The sequence below is a fragment of the Lepisosteus oculatus genome, chromosome 3 (assembly GCF_040954835.1).
Source record: "Lepisosteus oculatus isolate fLepOcu1 chromosome 3, fLepOcu1.hap2, whole genome shotgun sequence".
Taxonomy (NCBI): Eukaryota; Metazoa; Chordata; class Actinopteri; order Semionotiformes; family Lepisosteidae; genus Lepisosteus; species Lepisosteus oculatus.
The window spans coordinates 41,833,444-41,861,082 of NC_090698.1; the positions used below are offsets into that span (position 1 = coordinate 41,833,444).

At 36.8% G+C, this 27,639-nt stretch overlaps 1 protein-coding gene across 1 annotated transcript; it reads right to left on the reverse strand.

Annotated features, from left to right (window-relative positions):
- Window positions 1–191: 191 nt before the first annotated feature.
- Window positions 192–27,639, reverse strand: thbs4a (thrombospondin 4a). Its single transcript, XM_015364168.2, has 22 exons — window positions 27,370–27,639; window positions 23,649–23,846; window positions 23,052–23,299; window positions 22,521–22,623; window positions 22,343–22,425; window positions 22,185–22,236; window positions 20,889–21,145; window positions 19,488–19,625; window positions 18,932–19,009; window positions 18,356–18,508; window positions 17,564–17,668; window positions 17,325–17,432; window positions 14,766–14,925; window positions 12,313–12,431; window positions 11,048–11,100; window positions 10,136–10,329; window positions 8,902–9,080; window positions 7,214–7,262; window positions 6,708–6,904; window positions 5,005–5,177; window positions 2,794–2,933; window positions 192–2,499 (listed from the first exon to the last, which is right to left on the reverse strand). Exons 1-22 carry the CDS (start codon window positions 27,452–27,454, stop codon window positions 2,438–2,440), a joined length of 2,934 nt encoding a protein of 977 aa, XP_015219654.2. The 5' UTR covers window positions 27,455–27,639; the 3' UTR covers window positions 192–2,437.

The window sequence follows — 27,639 nt, forward strand, 5'->3', positions numbered from 1 at the left end:
AGTTACAGAGGCTCCTGAAGCAGTTACAAAATGGATGCATGGATCAGAAGACTCCATACAAGGTTAATGAGGGAAAAAAATGTATTTGCAGAGGAATGCATGTTTTTTACTTTAAATACAAAAACTAGAAAGTAACACTCTGATAAAACATTGCTTCACTAAGTAGTTAAGAAAATAAGGACAGAGAAAGGTTACAATATGAAGAAGGCCATTCAGTCTATCACATTTAATCACACTTAATTTATCCAAGGATTCAAGCATCTTATCAACCTGTTTTGGAAAAGTTCAATGGAATTCTCTTTGATCTATATGGATAGGGAGCCTGTTCCCAATTAAAAAAATGTCTATAAAGAAGTGTATCCTATCCTTGCCTTTAATGCACTACAATTTACATTTGTGTTTCTGCGTCCTTGATTCAGTGTTTTGCCTTAAGTAGTCCATTCGATTGACCTTGTTACCTTTCCCTTTGTAATATTAATCGAGATTGTCAGCTCAAATTTCTGAAGCATTCCACTAGCTTTGACAGCATAAAAGATGCAATTTTAGTTTTTAACTGAATCTCCACATTGTCCTAAAATTACAACTATTTATATAATGAATTGTTGGCATTATACCTGAAGTTTTTCAGGATGGCAACGCATGTTCTATTTCGCAATGAAAATGTACCAAATTACTTTCTTTCCTTAATTTCTATCCAAACTACAGCCCCGCAAATATTTTTTTTACAGTTGGGAAAATATGTTGCCAATTTACAACAAAAGAATAAAAACGAATGCTCAATATTTTTTTGCCATAGCTGGGCATCTGTCAGACTGCTCTTCTGAAGGAAATGTCTGCTGTAGATGGGAAAAAATGTCACTCCTTTCAAAGAAGAAAAAAAAAACAAGACAACAAACTCCATTTTGTTCCTAAACCAGTTCCATTTGATCAAATCTGAGCTTCCATCGAGATGTTTTATTTCTTCAATGCTACATGCTTCATTGAGAAAGCTCATGGGAATATATGTCACCCATGTTCTAGAAACTTGAAAGAGTAACTGGCCTATTTTTTCCTTTTGAAGAAGGGGATTCATGTACTATATACTTTATATATAGCATCTGTATAAATAACCATTTGGGTTGCCATCACATCACATTTCTTCCACCTGGTACTTCTTACCTTCTAAATATATACTGTAGTGTTCTATTCCCCCCAGAGAGGATTGATCCAGAGGCCTTTGCCATTTCCCCTCTAAGTTAAACCTTTTCCGCCCTGTAAAAACAGGTAGGGATCCCCTTTTGGTCTCTTTGCCTCCTATCATTTTCAGCAGATACACCTGTCTCTCCCCTCTCTTCCTCAGGCCTTAGCTACCTTCCCCAGTGACGACCATGCCTGCAGTAAGGTAAAGGGCAATGAGGTTATCTTGTTGAGCCTGAAACATTCTCTTCCAGTTTATTACTCCCAACCTCGCCACAATTCAATGGTACTACAAGATCTTTGTAGACAGGCTAAAACATGTGATTAAACACGCCATGATAGTGATGGTAAGGTGTCCGCTTTGGTTTGATTTGCACTGGTTTTCAAATATAAGTTTGTTTTTATTTTTTTTTTTTGATCTACAGAATTAGTTTAAAATAAAATCCTCTCAAACAACACTACAGGCTTTTTAGGTGTTAGTAAAAATCACCATAACCAATCTATTCAGATGCTTGTGGTATTCTAGACCACTAAGGCTGTTTTGAAGATGTTTAAGTGTGGAGTTGTGTCAGTGTACATTGGATGCAGAGCCACAAGTAAAGTTCATCCCTCAATGAAGAAGACGAACCTTTGTATTTCTCCTTTCTTTTTTTCAGTGTGGAATTAACCTTTACTTGTTCCTCATAAGTTATTAGCATGTTTAATTTTTTTTACTAAGATAATCAGTAGTTACTTACATTTAGCTCAAAATTGGTATTACTTGGCATTTCTTCTTAAAAAAATACAATACAAAGAAAAGTTAATCAATTAGTTAATTAATGTCAGTTTATTAAATGTATAGATGTTTTTATATTTATGTAGTTCTCCATTAATTTGATGATTTATGTGGAGGTCTACAGGCTCCAAAAGCCATGCTAACACCAAAGTTGTGAAACACAGTGTCCTCAATCTGAAGAATAATTAAAACTAGATGACCCTGTGGTTAACCAGGTGCAGGAGTGAGTATACCAAGGTTAAAATCTAGAACTCACTCCATGTCCTGTTTTACGTTATGCAGCAGAATTGCCAAATTAATGTACATATTAGAAATGAAAATATAAACATTTTTTATCCATAATTATTAAGAAAAAAATGCAAAACTGCATAGGACTGAATTGTGTACAGTGGCTAGAGAGAAGCTGTTGGGGCTTGTAATGAATATTTAGTGACAAGATATTTCAGTTCACTTTTCTGTAGTTTTTTAAAACTTTTTGCAGTTCAATTAAATAGCATCACTTCCGACGTTCTGCACTCTGAATTCTTGGAAGTCCTCGGGGATTGTATCTGAGAAAAGAAGAAGAAAAGAAACAATGTGGGAACACATCCCTTAACCAGAGATATGATAAGACAAGGTACTTCCTGGAAAATAATAAAGAAAGCTGCTTCTTCTTTTTTCTCTTGGTACATGAATAGCAGTCAAAGTCACTGTAGTCAGCAGCAAATTAAAGACAAGGGATACTGGAAAAATAACCATGGCCTTAAGATTTTCACTTCTTTAAGAATGGAGGGAAATTCTGTCAATATTATACAAACGTTCAGTTTGAAAGAATGTGCTATAGGGAATTTTAATTGACTTACCATTGCAGCGATATTTCAGGTTGGACCAAATTATGTTTTCCTGAGAGAAGCAGAACACACCGAGCCGACCACCACGCATTGTGGTGTCAATAGTAACTCCGGAGTCAGCAACCAGCTCCGTACCTTCATAAAACCGGGCTCTGTTGAATTCAGTGACACAGAATAGTTTTAAATAAGAAGTGTTTCTCAGTAATGTTCCTCAGACTGCCACACTCACTATCTAGGCAGTACACTGTAGTACCTACCCACAATTTCACTTTTAGCTAGCTCACTTTTTATGGCATTATACTGGTAAAACACAATGTAAATTGATTCCAAAACCCATCCATCCACGTCAGAGGGAGCCGGAGCCTATCCCAGCAAACAACACAACGGGCACAAGGCAGGATACACTCTGTATGGGACAACAGTCTATCACAGGGCAGTCTGCAGAACCACAGTCACTTAAAATTTGAATTATGATTATGAATCATGAATCATGCTTAAATCACTAGTTAAAAGCAGCAACAGTATTAGTTGGAACTGAAAACAAGTGCTCAAAAGAGATGCGCCCAGTGTTTTGCCAGATGGGGGATTGCCATATGATATTGCTGCCTGACTGGATATTCTTCAGAAGCAATTATGACAACTACAAAAAATTACATCTGCTCAATGTAAAATAAAACATGAAATGGCAAAATACTCAATATAATAAGGTGTGAACCACTACAGAGATCATAAAGTAAATATTTGACAGTGTTTTTTATTCTGATTACTGTTCTCCTAAGATTATATTAAGAATTTAATTTAATTTAATTTAATTTCTGTTGTTGACCCCTGTGCAGTGACCCTATATTGGACTAAGCAGTTTCTGAAAATGGATGGTTGCTGTATTACTGTACTACAGCAAGTCCTGTTAAATACATTTCCAAAGTACTTTATAAAAGAGAAAGAGGACATAATGCTTGTGATTAACTGGGATTAATTTAAATGCAGAGGCCAGCTGAAGAATAGCTCCTGTCTGTACCCCTGAACTCTTTTCTGGAGAAATTTATCATCTGAAATTAAAAAAATAGATGTTGCTGCAGAAAATCATAAAGCCTTTAATTTTTATTTCTAGTTTAACTCAAGTAATATCATTGTTGGATTGGAATTGTGACTGCACATGTGCAGACTAAACCTAATGGCTTACATTTGATGTATGTTTTTCTTGAGCCTCATATTAGATGTACATTATGAACAAAGGTGGAAGGATAACAGCAGCATGAATAACTTAGTGTTTCCTTTCCATATTGTTCATTGATTACTCTGAAAACCCACACTCATTTTGAAACCGATGGACATATTTACTCTCAATAAAATCAACAATGCCTTGCATAGCTTCCTGTTTTTCTTATTATTTTACGTCGGGACTCCTCATGCACATCTTTCAATCGAAATTTTCAGAGAAGCCTAATTTGCGACTAGGATTTCGAGGTATTCCAGGAATGTGAATGCCTTGCTATTTTTCAGGAGAAAGTTTTGGTGAAACAATTTTTCCCCTGTACTTTAAAATGAGTCACTGTGGTGGGTATGAGTATTAAGTGCTGTAACACCACTGTCATCACAAATGTCACAGAGTGATAAAAGTGGGTGTATGGCAATGGCTTGGGGCTATGTTTACATATGCATATATTGGCCAACTGTGGTGCACTTGGGTTCCAGAGGACCAGCATTTGTTTACTGTTCAATATTTTGTTTCCATCCATCCATTTTCTAAATGCTTTTTCCAGTCCGGGGTTGTGGGGAAGCTGGTACCAATCCCAGCAAGCAACGGACAGAAGACAGGGTACACCATGGATGGGACACCAGCCCATTGCAGGGCACACACACAAACACAAACACACACTCACTCCCACCTCGGACAAATGTCCCCAGAAGCCAATTAACCTACATGTATGTTTTTGGATGTTGGGAGGAAAACGGAGCTCCATGCTAACACGGAGAGAGCATACAGTACTGTACAAACTCTATGCAAGTAGCACCCCAGGTTCAGAATTGAACACAGGAATCTGGCTCATGAACCTGGCTTCACTGTAGCTGTCCTAGGCTAGAGAGTGACATGTGCAGGAGGCCTGTAGCTACAGTAAACCTCTGAGTGTGCTGTGCTAATAAAACAAGCAGATAGCACTCTAGGTGCCAAACACCTTGCATTTTAAAAACTGTTTTTAAACAAAAGTGAGTTTTCCACACCTGATATATCCAACCTGGGGTCTGTGTTGGAGGTACCAGCGATATGAGACTTTGTCCTTCCATCCCACATTCCTGGGGTCTTTCCACAGGAGTCTGACCTGATCATTAGTGTCTCCTGTGTGCCAGAGTGAATTCCTTAAATGCTCTCCAGGACCTGTCTTGGACTTCACAGCCTGATATGGGACAGTTAAAACATAAGGTAAATGGTAATATAAAGGACATGCTTTATTATATAAGAAGTTTAATTAAAATGTAAAAAGACAATATTAGTGAAAAAAATTCAAAGCACATCTACCAATAATATCGTTATGCCCTATGATAATGTCTAAATCAAAAATGGGGAGCTGAGTGTGTACCGTAGGTGACACCAACAACACACTAGTGTAACTGTGAAGTGGCACATTTTGTTTGCTGAAAATAAATTAATCCTTTTCATAATCTTCCTTCTTAAGGACATCCTCCATTAGTCTCTTGTGTGATTCGGTTTAAAAGGCAAACCTCACAAGTGCTGTATAAGGGAGTGTAACGGACACGGACTGGAATCCGTGTCAGATATTGTAGAAGACCCTATGCGATGCGGTAAGAGCTGGAGAAAACAGGAGGCGTGGTAAAAAGGAACACACAGGGGTTTAATAGTGCACAAAATAATAGTGACAGTCCGTGAGACAGTGTACGGGGAAGACAAAACGGCATCCAAATCCAAACGGGTCCAAGGGCAGGTCAAAGCACAGTCCGAAAGTCCATAAACTGGAAATCCATCCTGGAACGCGACAAAGTTAAAATCCCCGGGAGGGGGGAGCACACAGACAAACGAAACATGGAGGTCCAAGGGTGACGGGGCGAGATCCTCCAGACCCCGGGCTCAGGAAGCGGGAGGTGTCGAGGATGAGGCCTGTGCCCTCAGGAGACGGACGTAGGGTTTCCTGGTGCTAGGCGGGCCTCGCGACATCTTACCCTAATGATGAGCCCCGAGGACTGGAGGAGCTGGTCTTTAAATAATAACACTAAAAGGGTACACCTGGAGAGCTAAATGACACGAACAATAATGAGAGCAGTGGAGCGCCCTCTAGGGAGGGATGTCGGGCGTGACAGGGAGTAAGAGTATTGCTGCGTATTACCCTGTGTGACAAGGTAATTGCAAAAAAAAGCCATAGTTTCACCTAAAGTCAACAAAGGGCCTTAAAGGCTTGTCTAAAAAAAAATAGCAAGGAATCCCCACATGAGGAATGAGGAAAATAAATGTTGGAATTCCAGTAAAATGCAGGAGTCCTGGATCTGGGTCACCAGTATAAAAGTCTGGCACTCAGTAAGGAGTGTTGGTCTGCATTCAGACTCAGACGTTAGGCGTGGCTGGCAACTTATTGCTTTTGCAATAAGAGAACTTAAAGTATCTTAAAAGAGCATTATGGAAATTAAAATGTTATCCTCTAGAGATTATGAGAATCAGCTATCTAATATGGTTCCAGGATTATTTCCTCAGAAGTACGCAAGACCACCTTCATAGAAAAAAAATGATCTACAAGCCAAAAAGACAAACCTGGCTCACCTGCTAATCAGAAAGAGTAACTTTTCCAGATCTGCAACCGATTAGTATCCACTTAACAATTTGGAAAACAGGGTGAGCTTCATTCTTAAGAGCCTCTAGGCTCAAGTAAGAAATTTACTTATCCCTGATGACTTATAGGAATTAATCATGCTCTTACCTTCAGCTGAATGCCAGGTTCAGCCACAGCTCTAAAAGGGGTTGCCTGCCAATAGGTCTGTTCTGTTTGTTTCCACATGACCACATAAAAGCTCGAGCTGTCTTGGTAGCCAAAGATAAAACCAGCGTAGTCATCATCTGTCACAGTATTGACATGGAAAGTGCCTTCAAAGTCAACTCCATTGAATGCAGTGTAACCTAGAGAAAACAAGATCAGTGGAATAAAACAAAGACGCCAACAGACACTTCATCTTCCCGTTGCGGTGAAGATGTTTGTCCAGAACAAAAAGCTTTATAGTATTAGACTTAAAGAGACGAAGGACTTAATGCTCCACGTTTTTAATTTTCGTGACAGTTGTTTAAGACAACCAATTTTATAAGACACACACATATATATTGCACATGTATAATATCAACCTTTAATTATTCAATAATTATATACCATCACAAAGAGCATTTTTTAACTGAACTGATTTTCAGAAAATGGTACTTTATTGTATCTCTTACCAACTGCAAGTCCAGGGTCACTGTTCATGGTCTGCACTATCTCCATACCCTGAAATACATTAACAAAATATAATACAAGCATCGCAGATATTCATCTACAGTGCCATCAAAAACATATTGGGACAGTGAATCTAAAGTTTTTTCACTGTGAGTTCTAATAATATTAAGCATTTCTTATAAAATGATTAATAAGTACAGCTAATAAGTCCTTTCTTTTTAATAAAGTCAATTAATTTCCACCCCTTTGGGTCAATTAAACACACTAATAATGCTAAATAAGCCAAAGAATTGGGGTAACTGGCTGACAGGAATCTCTTGCTCTTGTTGATATTGTTAATTTGTCTTGCTTTGATGTCAGTGATTGGAGTCTGTAGTCAAAAGTAAGAATGAAAAGCAAAGTACATCCTGTTAAAGAAAAACTGGGAATTTTGAAGATAATAAAGATAATAAACAAACCAGCACCCCTAACAGAAATTAATTGCCAAATACTGTATATTTGTTATACAATAATGAAGAATTAAATTAATAATTAGGAATATAATGAAGCAAGAAACTACTGGCATAATTATCAATCAAACAAGATGAGGCTTGTTAAAAAGAAAAAGTTGATAACAAAACAATTGTCAGAGATTCTAAGTAAAAACCCTTTACTTCTCAGTGAAATCACCCAACTTCCGGAATACAAGGCTTCAGGTATCAAAATCCACAGTGCCAAAGGCGGAGACAGTAGAATTACAGTGTCTACACTGGAAGCTGTGCACCGAGCACAAAAAAAGAGATGTAAATTTGCTCAGAAGGTCAAAGAAGAGCTAGAAGAGTACTGGAACAAAATTAAAAAGACAAAGCCAACATAAACCTAGCCTAAAAGTGATAAAAGGTTAAAGTGTGGAGAAACAACCCTGCTCATCTGTGAAGCATGATGGAGGTAATATCATGGTCTGGGCATGCATGGCTGCATCTGGAACTGGCTCACTTGTCTCTGTTGATGATGTAACTAATGATGGCAGCAGAATGAATTATGAAGTTTATAGAAACATTTTTTTCTGCTTATGTAGTATAAAGCGCTTCACCATGCCAAAGCAAAACATATGGCCAATGCATCTGAAGAGTTCATCAAGAGTGCAAAATCTAGCCAAATCAATGTGTAACCATCTTACAAACTGAAGACAAATTCAAAGTTAGAACACCCCAGCAACTGGCAAAAACTCATAATTGGTGTAGACAGGTATGTTAAATGATTACACAATATATTTTGTGAGCTCAATGGATCACAAGCGTAATGCGGTTATTGCCTCAAAGAGATATGCAACTAAGTATGACTTTTACTCTCTGAAACATACTGAAAGTGAATATGTCCCAATATTTGTGATCACTTGAAATCACTGGGTTAAACCCTAAGTATGTTTTTGTTCTAATATGATCAAATGATTTTTTATAGTAATTCCATGCATACTGTATCATTCATGTTGACAACAAAACTGATAGGTTTTGACTTGTCCAATGCTTTTGGAGAGTACTAAATCCTAGATAACATGCTTTCCAGATGAGGAAAAATTAAGTGTGGTTGGTTAATTATACTTGTATTCTTAAAAAAATAATATCATATTGTCTTGCGGTCACATTGAGGCTCATTATTTCAAGATCATTATGAGGAATATAAACAGCCCATGATCAGTAATGTTATATACCTGATTGAGAACAACCCAGTTAGGATCAATCTGAGCATCTCCCTCAGGGTCCAGAACGACAGTCTGGTAGGCTCTGAAATCAGTGAGAGTGACCTCGGCATTCTCTGGGCAGATATCAATTCTGTCAATCACTGTGTCCAGATCGAAGTCACTTTCACAGATATCTCCAACTCCATCAGCTGTCAGGAGGAGTTCAGGAACATAAATGAAACGTGAGTTATAGACTTTAGGTAAAATGTTTTGAAGATTTAATTATATTTAGATATAGATGTATCTAAAACACTATCAGGCAATAATTTCAATGTGAAAAAATGTAATATTGTTTTTTCCAATTTAAGGGGAAACTCTAAACAAAAATGCCATACAAAACCCTAACCTTGCATTTCAACTAACAGAAAAGCTGAATAAAAAAGGACAAGTCTTTTACAGACGCATGTATTTCAATTTCTAGTTTCTTGAGCAAGACAGGCTCTATTTTTCTACATTAATTCTAAAAACATTACTGAGCTGTAACACACCCTCCAAAGTTAAGCATCATTTCAATTTAAAATAAGAAAATATCTTATAAAACTTTCTTTGAATTTTAATTAAAACATAATTTGCTTTATTTGAACATTGACTTGTCCAATGTAATGCATCTTTAACAATGTCATAAAATGTCATGACTGAGGTACTTAAATGTAATATTGGAAGATTATATTTCTAAATCATTTAATAGTCTGGTCAGACTATTACATTTCTATTTGTTAATGAAGACTGCATTGTTGACTTTATAAGAACAATATGATTAACAAGTAGCCCTTATTTAGGCATGAATAATCTTTACATCAGAGAGGAATACGCAAAATACTGATAATATTTTTAACATCCAATTAGCTGGTTATACAGTTTTTGTAGTAATACGTTTTATCTTACATTGCTTCATCCTGTGTTTCTAAATTGTTCTGAGTTTGTTACTTACAAGCATTGTCTTAAAGATGATGTTGAAATGAATGTGCACAACATAATTTGAAGGCAATCTCAGTTAGAAAGGGACAAGTACACTAGCCATCACCCCATTGCCAAATATGATAAAGAATTGCTGTTGCAGAATAAAAATTGTTTGATTGAATTAGACCTAGGTTCTATTCTGTTAGGAACATTATTTTGTGCAATATAGAGCATAAAGGAAATGTAATTGGAAGTTATAATCTTTTATCCTGCTGTGAAAGGCAAATGTAAGACCAGTACATACCATTATCATCCACCTGGTCCGGGTTGGGTACCAGCCTGCAATTATCAGGTCCCGGTGGAAGAAGGTCTGGAATACCATCATTGTCATCGTCATCATCACACTCATCTCCAAGGCCATCCTTGTCACTGTCCAGCTGTGAGCTGTTAATGACGTTGGGACAATTGTCCTTGCTGTCCTGGTGGCCATCTCCATCACTGTGTCAGGTAAAGAATGAAGAGCTATTAAATCTCACAACCACTCATTCACACTCCAGTGCTGTGTAGGTTAGACCCCTTATATCTTACTGTGCCATTAACTGTGCCATTCAAGTTCTACAGACTTTTGTATTCCTATTGTTCCCTTAACAATTCTGTTCTGCATTAGCAAGGCTTTTTTAACCATGAACTGAAATCTTTATTTAGTCAAATGATTATTTCATTCTTTTATACACACTTTTTGGCATTCAGTTTTTTTTTTAGTGATTTGACTGCTTGCCAAATTGCTCAATTTCCAAGGACTAACTCCACTAACCTAGAGTTAGCTATGGTTTCTTATGCCACACACCTGGAAATGCACAGATGACTTCAGTGAGAAACATACTGTTCCACTACGTGGTGTGTGTCAAATGATAAAAAGCCCTAACAGGTTGTCACAGTAAAATGTATATACTGGTCCTCATCACCTGCAAGTTGTACTGTTGTACTGAGTTTTACCAGGAAGCCACATTGATTAATATTTTATAAATTTTGGAATTGTCAATTATTTTTTATTATATATCATTAAAGTTTGGAATTCCCTGTTATCCCTGTATATCTTGGCTCCCAGATTTTAAGATTGAAAAACAGTCCTCTCCAATCTATCCATCCATTGAGTCATTCATTCTACAAGGATTTATGCATTGAAGCCTACAATGAATAATAAAGCATGGCAAACCTGTCTTGGTTTGTGTCACAGGAGTCTCCAACAAGATCATTATCAATATCAGACTAGAAAAGAAGATACATTTAAGTTAAAAAACACACATACACAAATTCAGCTTTCCACATCTCATTGCGTAAAACATGTCTCTGTAATGAATGGTCAAAAGACATTATAGAACAGTGAATTCCCTACCACGGTCCTGGAGGAACACTGTCTCTGCTGCTTTTCATTCTAGTGATAATCCATTACTTAATTGATCTGCTTAGACTTTAATTTGGTAATCAAATAAAAACCATCCGCCTACTTCAAGGGGATGGTTTCTATAAAGTTCAGAAAACAGAAATTTCATAGATGGGGATTAATAGGAGGCCATGATTGGTAAAGGCCAGGGTAAAATTTGGTCAGGACACTGGGGTTACACCCCTACTCTTTGAGAAGTGCTCTGGGATTTTTAATGACCATAGAGAGTCAGGACTTCGGTTCTCAGCTGAAGGACAGCTCCAATTTATAGTATAGTGTCCTAAGTCCTAATCATTATACTGGGTTATTAGGACCCACACAAATTGTAGGGTAAGCACCCCCTACTGGTCCCACTAACACCTCTTCAAGCAGCAAACCTAACCCTAGCTTTCCCAGGAGATCTCACATCCAGCCACTGGCTAAGCTCGCACCTGCTGCGCTTTAGCGTGTTGCCAATTGTAAGTTGCATTGTGATATAGCTCCTGGCAAGAAAAGGGAGTCGATCTGGTCCATAATGGGAATACAGATGCACATACTCACACCAGAGCCACATTGCCCAGAAGCCAATTAAGCTACCAATATGTTTTGGGGCAGTCGGAGAAATCTGGAGCACCACGTGAACACAGGAAGAACATACAGTACAAACTCCATGCAGATAACACCCAAGGTCTGGTCCATGAACCTGGCTTCACTGTAGCTGTCCTAGGCTAGAGACTGCCATGCACTGAGGTCTGTAGCTCAACCTCTGAGTGAGCTATCCTAATAAAGCACACTAGTTTGACCGAAGTGTGGAGAAAAAACCCTGCTCATCTGTGAAGCATGATGGAGGTTATTGATTAAAAATCAATCAAAAATAGATTAAATACATTTTAGTAAAGTGAAAAGACTCAAAGGAAATACAGCATGTATGATTTGTTTAATTTTTAGGTTGAGCACTTGACCACGACGTTATTTAACATTTTGGGGATCTCATTATACGACATATTTAAAAGGAACCTATCTGTGGGGATTTTTGAATAAGTTCACAAAAAAATGACCTGATTGGGGTTGCCAATATCCGGACAGCTGTCACAAACATCTCCCACTCCGTCATTGTCTCTGTCCTTCTGGTCCACATTGGGTACTCTCTGACAGTTGTCCAGAAAATTTTTAATACCTAAAAAACAATGTATTTTAATGTTAGAACTGTCCAACCTTGATTATATTTCAAAGGGATGTTTTAAGGAGAAAATATGCATATAAACAAGCACTCTTGATTCAAAGCAACATGTAAATTGTTTGTTCATAATTTTAGAAAAATCTCCCTAAATGAATCTTTAATTTGAAATTGCCAAATCATTTTCATTTCACAATTTATAATGGATTACTATTTAAAAGTAACTTTTCCCAACACTGCCGAGGAAGTATGAAAAATATCATAAAGTACACCACAGCAATAGCCAAAAATATTGTTTTGTTGCCATTGTAACTTATTAAACGTTGTTTAGGAATACTGCATACAGTACCTCTCTTGGTTTTTGTCACAGGATTATCACAGGATTATCTGAAAAGATTGTGTATTTAATAAGCTAATCTCGTAAAAGAAGTGCAGAGGTACTCAATTTCTAAAATTGCTACATCTGAAATAGAAATCAGAAGTCCCTTGAGGAGAGGGGGTGAAAGTATAGAAAAGTCAAGTATTACCATAAGGATAGGATTGCAGGACCTTAAACGTCAGAAAGTGAAAAAGGTCTACAATTATATACTATAATATGTAAAAGTAAAGCAGGATAACAATATGTCATCCTAACATCCTAGCTGAATTATCAAGGGTTCTGGTGTGTCATTGGAAGAAGGGAAATCAAACTTTGACGTCAGGGGTCTCTGGAGGGTTGTAAATTACAAACCTTTCCCGTAAAGTTACAGTATATTGACATTCCCCATTACAAATTGGCTATTGATAACACAAGAGGGCACTGTTGATTCGAAATATCCACTGAAGCTGCTGATACAGAGGGAAACATACAGTACTATACAGTATGTTGCAATTATTATAGAGACAGTGGGCCACTTGTTTCTAATTCACTTACTATGGAGTAAGTGGATGGCTCACATGGAAAATATGTACCTTTATTAATTTACCTAAGCAGTACCTCTGAAGTTGTGCACAAGCAAATAATTCACAAATGTATGTATATTATAGTGCTGGCAAACATAGTCTATTTAGCTAAAAATTTAAACTTTCTACTTCTCTAAAAATCTTTTCAGGTGTCATTTTAAGAAAAATATGATCTTAGTAGATTCTGTGTTATATGTATATATGTTTATCTGCATTGTATGCATATTGTGTCGGCTAAATCTTAATGTACAGCTTTGCTTCTGAAAGCAAAATACTGTCTTACAAACACACCTCTGTATTTGGAAGAGTTTTGAATTAGTATGTCTTTAATGAAAATGGTTGTTTTTTAATGTTGTTGTAGTTAATGTGGTAAACTACAAAGATTCAAGCCAAAAATTACAAGGTTATGCAAGCTGAGGTCAAACCAGGAACAGTTTAAAAAAAAAAATTGGAAACCATTGACACATCTGATCCTCTCACCCCCCAGGGCAGGAAAAATGTTTGCCATATGTCTCTGGAATATTGTATTCTGGAATAATGAATGTTTAGAAAAGGCATGTGTAATTTTCAAAAAATGAGCTCTCTTCTTTACCAGAGTAAATCTCACAATAAGATGTGCAATATTTGAATTGTAATAACCCTGCCTTTGAATAGATACATGCCAAATATCTATTAGGGTAGACATTTAATAGGATGAAGATAAGAAAACAGAGAACTCTGAAAACAGATTATTTAAACCACACTATTTGACATTAGCTGCTGTAGATCATTGATATTGTATATCACGTAAACAGTGCTGTTTCATTATTTCAATACTTATTTCACAAAATTTCAAGAATCCCAGATTACTTCCTGCAGGTGAACTTCCACACTAATCAATCACAGGTGCAAAGAGTAATTTCCTATATTATCAATATATTTATTCAGTAAATTCCTTGAGTGACCCTCAGAGTACAGTGTCATTCTCTTTTAATGATTATAGTACTACGTGGTAAATAATTGTAATAAGATCTAATATTAAGTTAATATTAACAAAATGACAGTTCATTACACTTATACCTTAAAAGAACACATTACAAAATTTGTACCAAAACTCTAAGAATCAAAAAACATTTTGGGTAGCACTTTAAATTGTTTATAGTGCTTCGTGTGATGTGATGCTAAAACTAATGTCATGAGCTCTTATGCACACATTATGTCATTTGCGCATGTCTCATAAAGCATGATGGATGTGATTATAATGTTTTGTGTAGCAGAAGAGTTTATGAAGGGTTTATGAAGCCATTATGCAGCAAATTCCAATCACGTATTACTGCATTTTTCCTCTTTTCCTCATGGTTCTGTGGACTTTAAAGGAGTGGGCTAGACACAGTGACAGCCAAAGAGACATACCGTCACCATCCATGTCATCATCACAGGCATCTCCCTTCCCATCACTGTCAGTGTCCCTCTGATCGGGGTTCTCTACTGTCCTGCAGTTGTCACAGGCATCCCCAAATCCATCTCTGTCATTGTTCTTCTGGTTCACGTTGGGTGTCAGAACACAGTTATCCTGGAAAAGAAGTGACCCTCTTTATGAAGTCCTGCACAGTTCCATAGTCAAAGGTGTAGCCGGTTTTCCCATTTTTTCTTATTCTTGCTCACATAGGCTTTAAAAAAAAGGGTTGAAAAAATAAATGTCAAGAAAATACTTTTTAGTTTTCTAATAATGCCAATAACACTTCTCTGTGATATACAGTATAATTGGTACATACAGTACCAATCAAAAGTTTGAGTATACCTCCTTGAAACCAGGTTTTTCATTATCATCTGTCCTTTAAACTGTATAAAATTGTCTATAAACACTTAATATTTAATTACATGATATGTGTACTTACAACTAAGGTTGCTGCTGGAAGAGGTGTTAGTGGGGCCAGCAGGGGGCGCTCACCCTGTGGTCCATGTGGGTCCTAATGCCCCAGTATAGTGACGGGGACACTATACTGTAAACAGGTGCCGTCCTTCGGATGAGACGTAAAACCGAGGTCCTGACTCTCTGCAGTCATTAAAAATCCCAGAGTGTCTCTCGAAAAGAGTAGGGGTGTTTTTCCATTGGCCCTTACCAATCATGGCCTCCTTATAATCCCTATCTATGAATTGGCTTCATTACTCTGCTCTCCTCCCCACTAACAGCTGATGTGTGGTGAGCGTTCTGGCACACTATGGCTGCCGTCACATCATCCAGGTGGATGCTGCACATTGGTGGTGGTGGAGGGGAGTCCCCATGACCTGTAAAGTGCTTTGAGTGGAGTGTCCAGAAAAGCGCTATATAAGTGTAAGCAATTATTATTATTATTATTATTATTATTATTATTATTATTATTATTATTATTATTATTATTATTATAATCTTAAGTGAACTGCATTGAAAACGTTCATTTTTCATTTTCAATAAAATGAACACCCAAAGCAGGCAGATTTCAGTCTGTAGCCCAGGTTAGTTAAAAGTCAGAAATGTGTATAACATGGTGTTAGAACACTAAAAGAAGTTTAAAATTGTCTTTGTTAGATGTTCTCACAGTTAACTAGCATGTTACCTCATTTACCTTTTGTCACCCATTACTGGTAAATAGTTGAGGGTCTACCATTACTGTAAATATAGGGGGCATAGGCAAAAGTATGTAATTCCTGAATGAACATGGCAAAAAATGTATTTTCTACTCCAGAATAAAAAGAACTTTATTCATCAAATATTTTTCTCACAATCAAAGCAAAATAATATACGTTACACCTTAGTCTTGACACGTTCTATTGTGATCTTATTAGATCTCAGAAGTTAAGCAAGGGTAGGGCTGGTCATTATGGGATTATGAAGACTCTAAAGACCACTAGGCTGTTGTTGTAGGTGGTGCTGGTGGATCAATAAGTGGCACCATTACCTGTAGGCCAGAATTTCCTAACCATTGTCATAGTATGGTGACTGGAGACACTGTGTTATAGAAGGTGTTATTCTTTGGATCAGACATTAAACAGTTCTGAGTGCTTGCTCATTATAGATTCAATGATGCTTTTTAGAATAGTATGAGTGTTAATCCCAGAATCTTGCCACCCTCTAGTATGTTTTAGGAATGAAAATTGCTACACATGTAATCAATTTATTAATAATTGGCATTCATTATCCTTGTACACTAATATTTGTAAGGGTGACAACCTACAGTAGATCCTGTCCCAGAAGCACAGGTCACAATGTGGGACAAGTCTGTTCTCTACTGAACAAGATACCAATCCATCTCAGGACCAAACAGGAACTATTTAGAATACAACTTTGGAAAATGGGAGGAAAACAGAGCACTTACTGTAGCAACAGGTCACACAAAGTAAAGCCTAAAGCATATATAAAACCCTGACCCTGATATGGAGAGTGTCAATTACTACATACTGAAACAAGAAGGCAGACATCCTGAATGGCTGACCAGCAGTACAGTGAAAATGCCTAGAAACAAGTTTTCCCTTTTTCCCATTAGAGTCTGCCATTGCTTCAACACGGATTTACTTTAATTGGATAGGTTGACAGACAGACATTATCATCCTACAGTCTTGCCAGATATACAGTCTTGTATGCAAGTCAGATATAAGAAATATAACTTGCTAAAACATACTACAAAGTAAATCAGCTACTAAGAATATAGAAACATTAAAAACATTAAAAAAACATCCACAGATGTTAAATATATCTCAAAGTGTCAACTTTAATTACAGTGTTATTTAAAGTTTTTATCCTTAGCCTTGATGTAATTCCAAATTACACAATTATCAATGTGCATTCAGAACATGGTAATCACTACAAAGCATGAAAGCATCTGCCAGATGCATGAACATGCCCTGTTGTTGAATTTCTATACCTGGTTGCAAAATGAAGATTTTATCAGTTTATGATGCAGCTTTAGGGACTGCAGGCTGAACAGTGCGTACCTGCTCATTGGGAATGCCATCCCCATCTGCATCGTCATCACATGCGTCACCATACCCATCTCTGTCAGCGTCTTCTTGTCCAGAGTTGGGGACGTACACACAGTTGTCCTTCAGTAAGATAATGAAAAACACATCTGTAAGCCCAGTCTTTGATATTATCGAGTAAGGTTCTGCTTTTGGTTTTGCCACTACTGAAAATGATCAAAGGAATAAGAGGAGTTACAGTAGGTGAATATTACTTTTCGGCAGCTACTGTCTTTGCACTTGAGTTCTTCGTCTGGGTAGCCGTCGATGTCAGTGTCCTTTCCACACAAATACCCATTGCCAGCCCAGCCAATGCCACACTGCAGCAAGAAATAAATGAAAGAATGAACTTGCACTGGGAAATCTGTCGACAGCAAAATGGTACAGTAGGTGGTGGCTCTTTGAACACAAATCCTTGTTTATCCTAATGACAATGAATGGCAGGTGGAGGTCATTTAAGGGGCATCTCAATGTTTCTGCTTCTTCGTGGCATATGGGCCCCTAACTATTATACTTTAGTTGTCAATATTATTTTAAATATTTAATTTAATTATTTAATATATTTAAAATATACTGCAGCTGGCTAGTTTCAAGAAGCAGGTTGCTGAAATAAGTTTTTTAAAATAATATTTATATCTCAAACAGCAGCATCATTTTCTTCCTGATTACAAACAGTGTTTTATCAAGCAGAAAAATCTAACATTTCAATACCCGCTGCGCTCTGTCAATATATTGGACAATAAATTGTTGGGAGTTTTAATGGATCTGACACTGTGCCAGATATCTACAGTAGATACCCATGAGAGCAAAGTAATAAAATATACCAGAACCAGTCAAGCTTTACCCCTAAATTAAGCATAAAATATGAGCACAAGTTACTTGTTTTAAGTCTGTCTCCCTTAGAATGTCCACCTTTCCTGGAAAAAAAACTTCAACCTACAGTATGTATTGCTCCATCAATTTCAGGTTCAGGGGTTAGACCTTATCATAATATCTTCTTATCTTACCACACAGCTTATGTCTCCATCTCTTTCCACAACGCACTGCGCATTTACGTTGCAGGGGTTCAACAGGCTGTTACCACAGCTTCTTTCAGGACGGCAGCCTCTCACTTGATCGCCAACAAAACCAGCTTTACATCCCTCACAACGGAATGAACCCTGCAGATTCAAATCGTCACACAGATGCATAACAGGATTTCTATTTGTCTTTGTTTTATTCAAATTTTAACAAATCAAACAAACAAGTCCTTATTGTTGTATTGATTTGATACACCTGTTTCTCTGCACAGTAATATTTTTCTGCTGTCGTATTTTCAATTCTACAAAGAGCAGTACATTTATTTTATTTTAGGTTTGGCATTTGCGTGCTTGTTTTTATGACAATTTTGCAGTTGTTAATTTACCTGTTTACTTTTTCACAGACATCCTTGAAATATGTGTACTTCTTTTCTGGCATTCTCGATTCACATCCTATTTTCACATTTAAATTACAGAACTGAATCTGCTGTCATGAGTTGCTAACCTGCCACTGATTCACTGAATTGTTTTTTCAGCCATGTGAACTGACAAGTGAATGCTTACCAAGGTGTTCGAGCAGATAGAGTTTGGTGCACAGCCTCCATTATTGGGTCCCTTGCACTCATCCACATCACTGCATGACTATAGTCAGAATGAGAAAAATATCTACAGTGAGTTCTCAAGCTTCGTTATTAAGACGTGTTAATAGTGGAATCATACTTAAAACATTGGGCTGAGTTTCTTTGTTGACTTATACATCACACAAAAGTTCAGTTTATCTAAACACTAGCAACACCGTGAAAGGGTCTTCTAAATAGATAAGCAGACAGAAAGCTGTACCATTTCTTGAAAAAAAACAAATTATGCATTCTCTTTTGAAGTCTTCACAAATGTGTTCAATTTCAGTGTTTTAAACAGTTATGTTTACATTTCCCCAGCACATCCTCAGTTAAAAGTATATTGTGCTGGGATTATTAACAAAACTCAAAGATGTTTACTTTTCTGGCAAATGGAATTAAAATAACATAACGTTCCAAAATTAGAGGTACAGTAGCCTCATTCTTCACCTGCTAGGACCACACCATACAGTGAAACCTTATTTATTTTACTACTGGTATACCTGCTTGTGCGTTTTGGCATAGCTCACTCCCACTCCCTGGATTACTTGGCCTGTGTACCCCAGAGGACAGGCCTCACACCTGAAGCCTGGGGCCATGTTGATGCATCGAACTCCAGGAAAGCAGGGGTTGAACTGACACTGTGCGCAAACAACAGAACAAAGTTCTGTTACAGACATCAAGAAAAAGAGAACTATCATCGGTGAGCTTGAAATCGGTGACATGCCTTTAAAGTGAAATGAGGCTTCATACAAAGTCACAATTAAATCAGAAATGCAACAGATTACAATGTAGAACGTGTACTACATTACTTCATTTGCTGTTGCATTATAACCATATAGTATCTATTTCTGTATGTTACAGAGAAATACACATAGTCTCTTTCTAGTTAAAATCCTTTTATCTGTGTTTATTAAAATGTGCTCATGTAATAATGCTTTTTTGAAAGAAGACTGTAATGTAACTAAAAAATGTAGGATCACCAGTTATTTCCTGAATTATACCCACCCAATTTGGATTTATCCAGTGTTAATCTTAGCATAAGTCTTTATCCCCTGTACCACAGGAGGAAAATAAGATACATGTCTACTCCAACATGACTGCTTGTGACAGCCACTCATTGTTTATCAAAAGATTATAGAAGAATGATCATTGGCTGGAAGAACTGGCACCTCCTGGCAGATCCCCAGAGTTCCTGTTAGATTTGCAAACTGATGAAGCCCCAGCAGCACTGAACACATCATGTGCTGACAATTGGGGAATCTTTACTGAATCTCAGTAAACTAATAAAAGTAATGAGGTTCGAACCCGAAAAGCCTGACCTATAGGCTTCCATCAGCACAGCAAGTGGGTGTCCTTACTGGCCGAGTCACTCAGGCACACTCTGCAATGTAATTTCTCATAAGGTGGTTTTTGACTACCTTATATGAATAAAATGGAATCTTTCATTACATTGTCTGCAATCAAAGTCAGAATTTAATCAACAGCAATTTAAAAAATGGATTTGCTTAGAGAAGGGTCATTTTTCACATAATGCCAATCATACATTAGTTCTTACCAATAAATACAGTTCCAATATGCCACTGTCAAATAAGTCAAATAATGTGCATTGTGTGCATACTACAGGTCTGTGTACATGTTAAATGCTGGATATTTTCAAATTTCCTAATAAAATTCTTAATATGAAAAATACAATGAAATACGGCCTATTTAATTAAAAAGATTAACTTTACACATAACCCTGGCAAATGCCAGATGGGCATGCTTTGCTGTTTGCTTCAATGTAAATGTCTCCTGCTGCATTTATTTAAAGTTGTACAACTCAGTAATCCTCGGCAACCTGTCGTTCAGGAAGCTCATGAGTGCAACTATTTACTAGCTGGAGAAGAATCAATAAGCATTACCTCATCCACATCATCGCAGTTATACCCATCTCCAGTATATCCATCAGGACATCGGTCACACACGAAACCAGTTTCTGTCTCCATGCACATGTCCTCTCGGAAACAAGAGCTGGGGGTACAGCGTGGCTTGGGTGTGATGGGGATGGGATTTCTCCCATCCTTGTCTCCATCGCCATCTCCATCTTTATCTCTATTCCCATCCCCATCCCCATCTCCATCCCCATCTCCATCTGGTTCTATTCCAGTCCCACCCAAACCTAGCATAAAGTAAGAAGAAATTAGTTTCAGACTTTCTAGAAAATTTCATAACTGTATCTACATACTGTATATATCATGCTTCTAGTATTGAAATGGAAGACTGAGTACTTTAATTAAAGCCTTGACACAAAACTGAAAGATCCAGATGATTATGGGGTATTAATTATTAAGAAATGTTCTTTCATATTTTCAATGGTACCAGATCTTTTAATTAACAATAAAAATGGATCAAATGGATTTGAATTGGAGTCAAAAAGAATATTGATTTTGCATGCAGAAATCTATCAGTTTGCATGTGCTTATCTGAATGGCACCAACTCCGTAAGCATTTGCTATTCCAGCTTTTTTTATTTTGTGTTGCACTCCTTGCAATTCCTGGTAGACAATTTGCAGTTGTGTTTCACATTTGCCTAAAGAGGAGACTGCATGCCACATACTATGCAGGTTAAGTAAAGTTAAATGCCAAAAACTCTCACTGGTCAAAACACTGTAGTACAGTAGACTTGTCCAGTGATTAACATTGTAGGTTGATGATATTTTTTGATATTCTTACACAAGGGTTTATTTGCAAATAAGCCCTATCGAATTCTTAGAAGGATCAACTTTGGTTGAGCTTGTAATGAAGGACATGTGTTTGGGATGAAAATACATATTCTTTACCAGTTCCACTTCTCAAAAAGGTGTCCCGGCAAGGGAAGGCAAAGCAAGTCTTTCTCACATGGCTTTAACCAGCAGTTCACTACCTACCACCATGAGAACCAATTAATTTGACCTGTGGCTCCTTTTTTAACGTCTGAGTGTTTATTGGCATAGATTGTCTTTAAATGAGAATTATAATGGTGGTTAAGTGGCTGTTTGCCCTATAAGTTTTCTGCAGTTGGAGCTCCTTTCTCTTGGTAATTCCACTGCAGAATTTCAATGAATTCAGCTGCATACATGTATAGCAGCTATGACAAGACTTTTGAAATTGATGACAGTTCTAATAGCTGGGCAGCTGTGCTGTAAATCTTAAGAACAAAAGATCTCAACATGTCTTACGACAGGCTTGGCATTCCGATATAGTGTTTCTCAGGAAAGATGTTTCTTTGACCTGCGAAAACATTTTTGACAAAAAATAACATTTTAACAAAACTTGCATGTTAGAGTTTCATATAAGGTGAACTATGTAGTAATGAATCAAATTACAAAGTCAGCACCTGTTGCTTCAGGACTTCTTTCAGCTCTTCAATCACTTTGGTTAGTTGACCCATCTGATTTGACAGTTGTCTTCCGCTGATGCCTAAGTTAAAAAAAAATCTATTAATCTGCCTCATTTACAATACAGGAAGGAAGGAAGTTAACGTTATAATAGTTATATATAGTTGAAAAACATACCAGAATTCTGCGCAGAGTCACTCTGTTGTAGAGAACAGTCTTGTGTTGCCACTACATTTTCAAGTGAATCATCAACCACAACTTTCAGATCTTCAAGGATTTCCTACCAGGTCAAAAGCAAATTCAAGAACCTTTGAATTGATTGATTTAAAAAAAAATCAAAGTTGCAGTTCTTTATGTTCGCTGAAGTCTTCTAGTAAAGACCTAGTTGGCATCTACAAATGCTAAATATCAGAATAACAGTTTCAAAAGTATAGATATGTAAATAGAAATCATCTTCTTTTTCTTTACCTTGGATTGTTTTACAGATCTATTGCTGTAAAACAACTTTGTTGTTTTTTTTTCTGTGTTTAAGTAGGTGTTTCCTTAATGTCTTTGTATTGGAGCATACATGCAAATAAGCCTTTCATTTCACTTGTACAAGGAAATTTAACTAACCATAATTAAACACACAGACAATATTAATACAAGCTAAATCTTCAAAATGTATTTAAATGGTGCAGAAATCCACATGCCTCCTCACATACACACCTGTGGTTTTCCTTTAAGTGTCCTGAGCTCTACCAGACCAGAATCTGTTGGCAGTCCTTTGAATGCTGCAGGTAGATTTCTGACAGTTTCTATTTGCTTGCAGTCAACATAGAGTTCCACTGTGATGGACCTTTGCTGTAAGTCACTTAAATGGAAAAGTATTGCATGCTGTTTGCCATCCGCCAGCTGGACATTGTTGAAGGTGACGATGTTTAACTTTCCATCATTTTTCAGATACCTAAGAATCGCTGATGAGGGTAAATAAATTGAACATTAAACACAGTGTAAATTGAACATTAAACTCAGCATGGACGACATGAAGCATTGTACCGACCATCAGATTTTGGCCTTATTTTTCAAAACCTTCAGCACTGCAGCATTCTTGGTTCTAGAGATGAAATCCAAAGAACAAACCTTTTCCACTTTAATAATATTATTTAACATTTTTTTTTAACTAGAGAAAGTAGTATCTGCATTGGGTTTTAATTTATATTTAATTTTATTTCATTTATATTTATATTTATATTTATAATTTATATGAAAATATAAAAATGTCCTTTAAGACTATGATATTTAGGATGTAGATTTTCGTCCTACCTCTGTTGAGCTTGCCAAGCACTGTGAACTCAAAGATCTTGGTATTGTCCCTTCGAGAGTACAGGCCAAATATTGTGGTTCCTGTCTTTGGCTGAAGCTTAAATGTTGTAAGGATGAACACTTCATTCACAGATGAAGCTGTGAGTCCCTGTTCCACAAGATCAGGTAGGGATTCTGGTGTTGCTAGAAGGTCATAAACTGCAAAATAAGGACTAATTAGCCATCTCTTTAAAAAAAGACTCTGTACTACATACCCAAATTGATTAAACCACCCCTATTTTAATGAATTCAGAGCCCTTGCTTATTAAAATTAATAAAACTCTAAAAAAACTAAACGTTAAAAAAGTAAAACACCAGCAACAAAATGGAACCATCGTATCTGATTTCCTGGCTTTGTGTTTCATCATGAATACAGCTTTCATATCCTTTTTTTAAAGGCCCATTTTAATATGACATAGTTTTGTATGCAAAGTTGCTTCTTGACTATGTGCTATAACAGTATAAATGCCAAATATGTATATGTATATGTATATGTATATGTATATGTATATGTATATGTATCAGCGCTATACAATTGATGAATTGACAAATTGAGAAATTACACAGAACACCTTAAGGTTAAAGATGTGGTGATTCAGCTATTTGAACTGATAAACAAATGGATCTGAATAAGAACATCATAACACAGAAAAGAGTGAAGGAGGCCACTTGACTCATGGATGCTAATAGTTTGATGAGAACCCAAAAAAGTATACAGGTTTAAGCTACGGTAATTTGTCGTTTGCTGTCAGTTTCTTTTGTTTTGTCTTCATGATATAATGTGTAAACACATTTTCACTTTTACATTTGATATGAAGTACTTATTAAATGTTCTAGGTATTATTCCACTACATATGAACATTGTGTAGTGCAGAGGTTCACAAACCTGGTTCTGGGGAGCCACATACCTACAGTAGTTTCCATTCCAGCTCAGCTCTTTATTTAATCCATACATCCATTTTCTATTTGCTTTATACAATTCAGGCACACGGCAGAGCTGGAACCTACCCCAGCAAGCAATGGGTGCAAGGCAGGATGTACTGTATCCTGGAGGGGGCGCCAGTCATCGCAGGCCAGACAGACACAATCAGAGATACGCATGTACTGTACTCACACAAGGCCTGTTTCCTCAAAGCCAATTAACTAGCCATTACATATCCAAATCAGTGTCTTTGGATAATAGAAGGAAACTGGAGCACTTGGAGGAAACCCATGCAAACAAGGGGAGAACATATAAACTCCAGGCAGACAGCACCCCAGGAATTGAACCCAAGGCCCCACTACTGTGAGGCGGCAATGATAACACCTGCGCCACTTTGCCTTCCCTCTTTATTTAATTGAACTTGAACTAACTTGTTTCTTGATTGGATCCATCCGCAAGTTTTTCCTCCTGAAATCTTTCTATGTAGATTTCAAAAGTGAGACGTCTTAAGTTGCTTATGAAACACAACATTTCAGTGGAAACCTCTGAAAATTATTTAGGTACTAAAGAACAATTAAAGAGTTCAAATAATCGTGTAACCGAAGATACAGCTGGAATGAAAACCAGTAGGCATGTGGACCCCAAGGACTAGAGGATAGAGTGAAACCCCTTGTGCAGGGGAATACTGTATTAAAAACAATAGATGAGTTACTGTTCATTAATACACAATTAGCCAAAAAAAAACAGTTTAAGCCTGCTTTACTCATAATCAAAACTTCATACACTTCTTCTTTGACCTGTGAATGATAATGATAAAGTTTTTAAAGTCATACAGCATAAGCTGCCCCCCCTTTATTCTTTCAAATATTAAATATCCAATTCTAAACCCACATAATCACCAGGCTGAAGAGTGGTACTTGAGCCCAGACATGAGTAGCTAGCAAGGTCCTTTTGATGACTGGTTAACCTAATCCACTAAAGCTGCCATAATATGAGGCCTTGCCTTAATATGACGATATTATTAGTGATTTCACCTGTTTTCAACTGTCTACAGCAGAGGTTAGAGTGTCAGTTCAAAATGAATAAACCACAGTTTATTTTTTCTCCTTTTCATCTATAAGCACTGATGTTTGTTTTGTCCTTCCTGAGGATCATGGACCTAAACTATTGAGAACTTGCACCAGCTTTTTCCTTGGATGAGTGGTTTAGCTCACACAGCAGATACTTCATTTAAACTCGCAACCGCATTGTAATCTGCCATATGCATGCTCATTTGCAGCAAATTGTTTTAAGCTGCAGTAAAATGATGTATTTCTGTCTATTGTTATGAATGATTTTTTTAAACCAGAAAAACAGTGTTTGTGCATATCTTGAACTTTATTGCATGTTATTAAAATCATCTGAAATTCTGAGCTAAATAATACAATCATTCCTTAAAATGTGTCAGACAGCATTAAGAAAAAAAAACCCAAAGAATTTAATATGCTGTAATGTAGACCTAACCTGTAGAAGTAGAGTTAAGGGATGCTGTTTTACTTTAAGATTGGATAAGATTAGGATTCACAGCTTTAGGTTTCACTAAACCTCACATTTAATGAGCTGAGTAAGCCCAAGCATGGTGTTTGGAGCCCAGGCAACAGAACCCAGGTGATTATATATAAAGACAAATACATATGTACTGTAAATGTGTTACACATTACCTAAATATTTTAAGTACATGAATCCCTTAAATATTAAAGATTTTACAAAATCCTGGTTTCATATTCTTACATGTACACTCCCCCACACACACTGATATTAATTTCCTTAACATATTTGGCATTTTAAAGGTTTGCTTAAATGCCATATATTTATCTGGATACTGTATACAGTATGTGTTAATAATGCAAACCATTGAATTAGCCTCAAATGAGTTATAGAAGAAAGCCTTTCAGTTAAATTAAATCCAGACAGGACGAAACACCAGAGGGGCTATTGCTGTAATTGAAACACTCTGCAGCTGCACCGCCACATTAGCAAGCAGAACCAACCATGCTTCTGTTTATCTAATTAGCCGATGCAATATATTCTTTGGGTCTTCTATTGCACATACTGTATCCATTTGAAATAAATCAAATAATTCCATTCTCTTGGTTTCAAATATCCATAGCTTCTTTCTTGTAATTCTTTGTATTTTTCCAAATCATAGATGTTTCCCTGCTGTGTAATTGGTAGCAGTATTACAGAGATCAGCCAAATGCCAAGATTTCTTTAATATGATTAGAGCCTTTGAAAATGAATTTTCTTTAGGTTTATGTTTTATCTGTTGTCATTTTTTTAAATGTAACACAAATCATATTGCCCTAAAAAGTCAAGACAGTGGTGTTGCTGCTCTTTTTAACTAGCTGAAGAACTATGCAAACTTGAGCCAAACCACTTAAGGAAAATGTTTGACTTGTATTCATAAGATGATCTCACGGCAGTTCTTTCAGATGAGTTCACCTCTACTTGACCACAATATTAACAAAAACAAAAGACATTTGATATAACTGCGTATCCCTTCTGAGTAAAACAAAGTAGTGAACTCTAAGTGTATTTTGCAGAGCAGGTACACTCATCCTCCTAACTTTACCAGCAAAGACAGGTAGGTAGTATAGTATACAGATGCATCTAAACATAATATGAATATACAGGTATTGTATATGAATAAACAGGTATGTAAAGAGTATCTTTATAAAGGTACTGTTCATTCAGAGAAAATAAAAAGTTTTACTCACTTACCTTGAGATTGCAAAGACAGGCTTGAGAACAACTGTAACACAACCTGTGAAATAAGTAGCCCCCTCTTCCACAAAGACATTCTCATCACTTTAAATGCAGATTCCTAGTCCAAATACTAGTATTCGTCTAGAATAAATTGAAAGTTGGGGATGGACAGACTCCTGATTCAGGTTCAATTGTGAGAAACTAGACTGTCATAGCTACTGTGTAATGTGCTTTCTTAGGCAGTTCACTGGAAATACTCCTCAGCTCCTCCAGAGAAAAAATACA